The 8763-nt window shown below is 42.7% G+C and overlaps 1 protein-coding gene across 1 annotated transcript; it reads right to left on the reverse strand.

Moving 5' to 3' along the window:
- Window positions 1–381: 381 nt before the first annotated feature.
- Window positions 382–7279, reverse strand: LOC123124101 (uncharacterized). The gene is made up of 4 exons (XM_044544802.1): window positions 7124–7279; window positions 5526–5742; window positions 5358–5445; window positions 382–1332 (listed from the first exon to the last, which is right to left on the reverse strand). Exons 2-4 carry the CDS (start codon window positions 5739–5741, stop codon window positions 662–664), a joined length of 975 nt encoding a protein of 324 aa, XP_044400737.1. The 5' UTR covers window position 5742; window positions 7124–7279; the 3' UTR covers window positions 382–661.
- Between the last annotated feature and the right edge of the window lie 1484 nt (window positions 7280–8763).

Below are 8763 nucleotides of genomic sequence, written 5' to 3' on the forward strand. Positions count from 1 at the left end.
GTTAAGAAGGCAGGAAATGTCATTGTGCAGGAGCGGCCAGCTTCACCACACCACTGAATTACAGATCAAGAACACAAGCATCAATGTAGTGCTAAACAACGTATAAGCATGAATGGTGAGTGTACTATCAATTTATCCCATTTCAAATTAGTTAATAAAGAGACATGATTTAAATAACATTAACATAATATGACATTGTTCATAGTTAACACATAGCTGGATATGGCATTGTTCATAGTTAACGCATAGTAAAGATTAATTTCTGAATGCACATGGAGCTAATAAGAAGCAATCAAACTAAAATATTTTGTCAAAAAAAGGTTCAGAAGGGAAGGATAAACGAAACTAATATGCATAAATACATAGTAGACAAATAGTATAGAAGAGCCAATATCTGTCGGAAGATAAAAATCCCTTGAACTGTTGTAGAAAAGGACATCTTGAATCTAATATTAAATTGTCAGGTCGCTTGCAAATATTGTTAATAAAGTCTACAATGAAATATTAATTTAGGAGCCATCAATAGTACACATTGTAATGACATCGAGGATCGCCATATATCTCGTCCAGCAAACACAAATAGAAGCATTTTTTCAGCAACAAACACGTAGTAGCAAGCAAACACATGGCTCCAGGCCTAGTTAGTTCATGACACTACGACTCAGGGAGCGACGGTCAGATAGCTTGGGATCTCCAGATGGAACCCGAAGACATGCGAGCCCAGATCCTCGGGCAACAGGTACACATCACCACCATACCCTGTCAGTTCAGCACACTTGTGAGCGTCATCCCCATGTGAATCTCTGGCCCTAAACAGAACCCTGTGAACCTTCCCATTCTCGCCGGTTGTTTCATCTGTGAGAAATATCTGATTTACTTCCACTCCAATAAGCAAAACGGCATGATTTTTCTCCTTGTTTGGCCCCCTGTATAACTCTTTGTTTGCTGTCAACTTGAAACAGCGACCAGTTCTCATGCCAACTAGTAAGGGGAACCCGCTAGCAATCAGACGTACTAGCTTGTCGACTTCAGTAGTAGCAGTGCTCAAAAGGAACCACGACTTCAACTTCAGCACTCTTTCTGTTCGGACGCATTTCGTTGCACACACATACTTAACTCCCAGCAACTGGGCAATCCTCAACAAGTTAGGAATTCTTCTCATCCTGTCGGCTTCTTCTACTTCATTCCCCACACCTTCCCGAAAGAGTGGATAATACTTTGCGAAAAGGTCAACAATATTCAGCGGCAGACATATGGTAACCTCCCGGAGCGCTCCCTCGATTCTAATTGAAACATCCATGGCGGCCACTAATGCATGAGCTGCGCAGGTCGCTGCAAAAAAAGTTCAACAACAAACTTTGAGGAACTACACACAGTCTGCAGTATTACCACACATAATAGCCAAGAGAATGGGCAGGAAATCTAAGCTAGCCACCTCACCGAGAAATTGTCAGCAATTCAATCCAAATCTAAGCTAACTCACGGCTCTCTCCTTGATCCTGCCGTGACTCCACAAGTACAACCTACCCTCCCCTGCGGCTACGTCATGTGGCACTAGCTAGAAGCGTGCTGGCCCTTTAAGGAGTCTACACGTTTGGTTCAGCTGTGGTCTGTAGCTTACGTTGTTACAATCCATGGTTAGTTAATTACCTGGGAGAGCTCTAGGGTGGAGTGGTGAATACACCAATCTCAGTGCAGTCCCGCAAATAATTAAGCAATCAAACCCGTGAGGTTACTCAAGGTGTTTTTAAAATTGCACGTGCCAATAATTTTCTTTAGTTCATAACTTCGTATACCATGGATGATGTAATTGTTTCATTCAAAGCAAAGCAAATGGGGAGGGAGAGAGAGTAATGCATGCAAAAAAAAACTATTGCTTCATATATGATACTTGCTTTTTGGTATAACATATTTTTGGTTTTCTTAAACCAGCAGAGCTCTAGAGTGAAGTGTGTATTACATGATCTAATAACAGTTACGAAAGAAACTTAAGGAGAAAGTAGTTTCCATTCAATCCTGACTCGCACATTGATAGCATAGAGAACATTCCTAAGTTCCCAATCAATCTTCGTAACCCTTAGCTATGGAAAGTAGTTTCGGCAAGTCATGTCGCGTGCAATGTGCGTCGGTCTCATAGTTGGCTGCACGGGCTGTCATCCTCCCAACGAACCCTGTGGGTGGGTGGATCGATCAAGATGCTGCTGGTTGTGTTGCTTGCCGGGGTGGTGTGCTCCCCTGCACCGAGTTGTGCCCTAACGGTTTTCCTCGCCTCGGCTATTGTTTCAATATATGTAAAAAAAATTGGTGTCCTGGTTATGAAATTGTTGGTCGCATGATTCTATTGAACTTCAATGTGTGAACCCTGCTATGGTGATATGTGGTTTGCTTCAATGGAAAAACCCGAGGAGTTAGATGGCTAGAGCACTTCAAAAGTATTGTTCATACCAGAAAAAGAACAACTTTTGGTTTAGAGCAATTTTCAATACAGCTTTTATTTCGATTTTTGTGATGTTCAAATCAAAGACATCATTATTTTAGATATTTATGGAAGATGAACCACATTCATGCTTCTCAGTTTACCTATATACTTCATTTTGTAACCTTTTCTTTGTTTTGACCTCTAATTTTGTATGTTTGTTTCCTGGGTAATTAAAGCATTTCTTTTCTCTTTATCAAGGAAATCATATTCGCTGACTGGTTTTATCTACTTATTCTATTATCATATTCAATAAGCATAAAAAAATCATATCCGATGTGATCTATTTGTGATTTGTGCCATGGTTGATGGGATATCTCATATTGAGTCATGCATGTAACTCCAGAATGGTGTGTACCAATGGTGATGAACTGATTGAGGTAATATGACGAGCATTACCATGGCCTCATCAACCATGGCAAAAACTCAGAAGTATTCATGACTCAGAAGTATTCTGAGCTCCACTTTTTGATTCCTTCAAACTCAGAAGTCCAAATCATGCATGAATACTTTTCTACTTTGCTATCATACATATTTTTTCTTCATTTTGTGTAGTCATTGCAAAATCTTAGAGTTGTTTATCAATTGAGTTTAATAAAAAATGCTTAAATTCATATTATGTGCTTGTATTTTAAACCAAAGAGCTGAGTATCTCTTCATTTGAGAACGCATATCGTATAACCTAGAACTCGGCTTGTATGACATGATTTGTTCTAAGATAGGAAATATTTCAAAAGGCCCAATTTTAGTCACAGCAGTAATATTTACCCTAATAAGTGGTGAAACATCCGACATCTCCTCAAGCATTAAGACGATCCCGTCAGTAAAGGGCGCTCTCTCTGCTCAATGAAACGTATCACTCTATGTCTGTTTTTTTAATCTCTCTCTCTCTCTCTCTCTCTCTCTCTCTCTCATACATACTCCATCCTTATCAAAATATTGGAGTTCTAGGTTTGACCAAATTTATTAAAAGATATACCAACAAGTAAAACACACAATTAGTTTCATTTGATTAATCATAAAAAAATATTTTCATATTATATATATTTGATGTTGTAGAAATTACTATATTTTTTTCTGTATACACGGTCAAACCTAAGTTTGACTTAGGACAATGCTAAAACTTAAAAAAATGAAATGGAGATAGTGTTAAATCAAGTTTGTAATGCTGTACAACTGGATATAATATTCTGAAATGTGCATTCGAAACCGACTAATTTTGATATGCTGAGATGGTTTGCAACACATGCATTCTTTTCTGCATTGTTATTTCGATTTCATAACGTGTTACAAAATTGTAGTTAAAGTCTTTCGTTAAAAGGTGATAAGTCAAAAGATGAATTGCATTTATTTTGCCTTTTTTTTAATTACAGAGCTATTATAAAGGTTCAACAAAAGTACAAAACACCAATCTTAGCATGAGTTTGTCGTTACAAGCTAGTACTTGCTGCTAACCTATTTTACATTTAACTTTGTACAAACCCTTCACAAAATTCATAAAAAAATCACTCTGCAAATGAATTCCTACAGGTTCACCTACAAAAAGATACAAACATACTCACTTAGGCGGACACTATATGTGTTGGTCGCTGGGAGCAAAAATACAAATTTCATGTTTCACAGTATATTGTGAAATCATGCCATTGTGTTAAGTTCAATTGAAAGCATCTCTTTTTCACATGCTTTGTAGGTTTTATTGTTTTTCAGATGTAAACCGAAATCACACTTGCATTTTTTGCATCGGTTTTGTTTGTTTTTAAGCGCTTCTTTATCCATTTGTTTTAATAATACGGTTCCGCAGCAGTGCACAGGGCACTATCTATTATGAAGAATGAAGCACCCCCTTGAAGACCCCCTAGACCCTCTCTCTCTCTCTCTCTCTCTCTCTCTCTAAAGCGTAATATGTACATCACACAATAAGAGATGCGTAAAATCTGTGTAGGCTGCAACAGATAAGTATATACTCGCTTATGCAAAAGAAAATATGTACTTTTTATCTATTGCAAAATAAATAACTATATACTGTCCACAAAAATATTGTATGTAATCCAAGCAGTAAATACCCCCAAATAATGTTCTCATGAAAAAAGTAGTATGTATATACCCACTCATGTAGAAAGAAGTATATAATCCACAAGCAGTATATACTCCCTCCGTTTCTTTTTACTCCACATATAAAATTTGTTTGAAGTCAAAGTATGCAAAGTTTGAGCAAATATATATCAAAAAATATGAACATCTACAATACTAAAACTACATAGTATGAAAATACATTTCATGATGCATCTAATAATATTGATTTCATATAGTGAATGTTGGTATTTTTTAATATAAAGTTAGTCAAACTTTACAAAGCTTGACTTTGACCAAATTTTATATGCAAACTAAAAAGAAACGGTGAGAGTACTTGCTAATTCAAAAAAGAATGGTATTCATACTCTCCCACAAGCAGAAGTATTAATTTACTACTGCACTCCTTCGCAAGAAGAGGTATCGTATTATTTCTCATGCTAAACATAGATATATAGTCAGGTTGATGAAGCATGCCCTCAGAATATGAGTGTATACACGTGTAACTTACTATGCACGCCAGCAGAATTAAATAAAATACTATACACGTCAGCAACCAATCAATGTTATACAGGCACCGCCTCCCCCCTAGAATATTATTGGAGATTGTTGCGTGCATGCATTATTCATGTATTGTACAAACAAATAATCAAATATTATTCAGCCTTGTGATTGAATTAATTTGGTGACCCATTAACCAACAACTACCCGTTAAGAAGGGTGGGAATAGATCCTCCTTCGAATGTAGAAAAGAGATGTCATGTGTAGTAGTAGTACACTAGTCCTAGATGTGTTAAGATTTTAGACTTACGGTTCGGGCCTTGATCTCTAATCGCAAAATTGGTTCTCACTCCATTTACTTCACAGTCATTAATGTTCATTCCGGCAGTCCCTGGGCACTGCAAAAAGGAAAAATAGATGTCCACTGTGAAACAACTTCCACTAAACTAGATGTAAATGGTAAGGAACGAAATGTAACCTGGCCCTTGCAGTTGCGAGTAGCACACTTGAAAGGAGGAATCTTACAAAGAAGATTGTCCTTGGGTTCGTTTAGACGTCGACAGATCAGACAAATCCAGCCATCACAACATGTGGGTTTGATCTTTAATAGTGTTGCGCGCTCGTCGAGTTCGGCGTCCGTTGGAGCAGGAACAGGATCAATTGCTGCTAGTTGCTGACGTCGTTGTAGATCCATGCTGTAACAACAAGAAGTGATACATGCATTTAATACGTGCAAAAGCATATCCTCCTGCAACACAAATCTAGTTACATATACGTGCATGTTGGGAGTCCTATAACTGAGGGCTGGATTGATTTCTAAATAGTTCTTCATACTAGTGCATGAGGATTTTTCTTAGAACCGTTCATGGGGATGTAGATACATGATTCTTAAAATGGATGAAGATACTATATTCCATCCAAAATGGATGGTAGTACTATATTAGAGCAACTCTAATCCATCCAAAAAGTTGGTCGTCAAAAACACGTCCCTAAAACTTACTAATTTGCTACATAATCCATCCCCGAAACTTAGTTCGCAAAAATAAATATTTTTGTGCTAAATTCGGAACACAAACATCACACATTACATAATCCGACAGCTTGTTCACACAAACATGCCTAACGAAACATAAACATCACGTCATTATACATAAACTAGACCAGGACCATACATAACTAAACCTAGACTGGAGATAAACTTCTTCTTAGTCACTGTTAGAAATCACGACGACCTGCTCTTCGGCGGCAATCTCCGCATATACCTCGGCCAAGGCCATTTTTTCAATCTCCCTCTTCTGCTCGGTATAGTCGGAGCGTGTTGACGTCAGGAAGGGTTCGATGGCGGCGTTCACCTCCTTCCTCTCCGTAGCCTCCTCGGCAGCAATCTCTGCATGTAGCTCCGCGAAGATCTTCGCATTGGCCCTCTTCCTTCCTCATAGCTCGCGTGCTAAAGCCAAGGGATGTTCAACGCGGCGCCTCCTCGAGGGCGCACTCTTCCCTGTCCCACTGCCCGAGTTCAGGATCGGAGTCGGACAGTGTTCCGCCGTTGCCGACATTTCCACACAGCCGGCGGAGCAGGAACTGAGGAAAGTGAGTGGGTAGCGGACAGTGAGAGCCGGAAAGCCGGCAGGGAGAAGGATCCCGCCGGCCGGGAGAACCACCTCCCAAGGTGGGATATAATGGACGGGCAGCGGTGGTGCAGCATCATCCTCACGGAGGAGGGCAAGGCGCGGCGGTTACGACGGGCCGCGTGGCGTGGGGCGCACCATGGGACCAGTGTGGGGGGGGGGGGGGGGGGGGGGACGGACAAATGGCACGCGGCGGGGCGGTGGTGGCCTTTGGGATCAAGAAATTTCTCCTGCGTGGTTCTAGGGTGTTTGGGACGGGGATTGGGACGAGGCTTTCTGACTTTCACACTTTTTTGTGGTAGATCCACCGATTTACAAAACAACAACACAAAAAGAAAAAGCTACTAGCCAGATCCAGTAGAACACAACAGCAACAAGCCAACAACAACACAAAAAAGCATACCAACTAGGCAACTAGAGTAGATCCATCAACTGTTCGAGAACTTACCGAGCAAACAGACCTCCAGCACGCGCTTGTGCCTTTGGTGATGGCTGTAGCTGCTCACGGTGTGCCTTTGGTTTTGGATGTAGCTGATGGAGAACGGAGTGCTAGTAAAGAAGGGAGGAGAGGTGCGTAGCTTTGCATATTTACTACAGTACCTACCACGGTAGTAGTACTCCTTTGCTATAGTCAGGCCGACCTCAACTTTTTCTTGAAGGCACACCGCGCTTCGTGTAACCCAGCTGCAGACCTACGCCTATTTACTACAGTAGTACCTACCACGGTACTGTTTGCTACTACCCATGCGTGGTCTAATAATTTATCTATAAAGCATCAACATCCACGAGCGGCTAATCTGGATCCTCAAACATCCGTGGACACGTCCAGTCACCCCAAATTTTACTGTCTCCACAGCCGTCACCCTCATATCCAAACCCCCATATCCATGCAACGTAAGACATAGAACTACGTAGATTAACAAACTGCCAACAAACGGACGTAATTCTAACATAATTTACATACTAGGAGTCATTGGAGAACCAAAAGAACAAGTGTTCGATCATCGCCGCACAGTACTAACTAAACATAAAAAAATAACTAGATAAAATGGACAGACCGAGAAGGGTGGAGGAAATCCCCATTTCCTCACCGCCTCCTTCCCCTTGTCCTCGCCCATGTGGCTACACCCCTCCTTGTAGGCATCGACGGCCGGAGCGATGTTGCCGTCGGAGCTGGAGCCGTCGGTGAGGTCTGAATCATCGGAGGAGATGTTGTCAGTCATCGTCCGGCCGCGTGTTCCTACTCCTTGCTCGGCGTGCAGACAACGCCTCCCCCACCGCCGTCCTCTCCCTCGCCCATTGGACCTCGTAGCATGCCGCCCGCACCTCAAATTCATGCGTCCTCGTGTGCGCCAGCGCCGGCGCTGGCACGAGGACCCAGTGGTGGCCAGTGACACCCTCCGGAGTTGGTAGAGCTGATGGAGAGGGGCGCGCAGCACCCGGAGCAGTGCAGAGGACGGCAGGTGCCCGCGACGTCGCCAGCACTACGCCGTCGGGCGGTGGGGGACGGCGCGGAACCAGAGCTTTCGCTCGTTCCACCCCGGTCCAGCCGGTGAACGGCGCCGTGCGATGCGTAGGGCGATCTCCTCCACCTCGTCCAGCTCCGCGTCGCTCAACAGCGACTCCCAGTAGTCATTGTCGTCAGATCCATCACCGGACGTCTTCTCTCCACTCATGGCACTGTTTTCCGCCTTACATGTCCATACACCTCCCAATAAAACTGTCGCGCCGAACGTGTTCTTCGCACCCTCAATGAGAGTGTTCGTGCGCTCCTTTTCCATGCACACATGCCCGCCCGGTTTTGGCCCGATGCTCTTGCCACCGCCACTCTCCTTCTTAACATCCGACCATGCAAACCGCGATGGAGCTATACACCTCATCATCTTCTGTTCGGGGCTCCCCCATCCTATGACGATCTTCATGTCTTTGGTTGCTTGTGTTACCCCAACATCACCGCCACCGCCCCACATAAGCTTGCGCCTCGGTCTCTCGCTTGTGTCTTTCTCGGCTATCAACCAAACACCAAAGGATTTCGCTGCTATGACCCGGTCTCTCGTCGCGTGTTTGTCTCACGGCATGTTTACTTTG

Source organism: Triticum aestivum, chromosome 5D (assembly GCF_018294505.1).
Source record: "Triticum aestivum cultivar Chinese Spring chromosome 5D, IWGSC CS RefSeq v2.1, whole genome shotgun sequence".
In the NCBI taxonomy this organism is placed as follows: Eukaryota; Viridiplantae; Streptophyta; class Magnoliopsida; order Poales; family Poaceae; genus Triticum; species Triticum aestivum.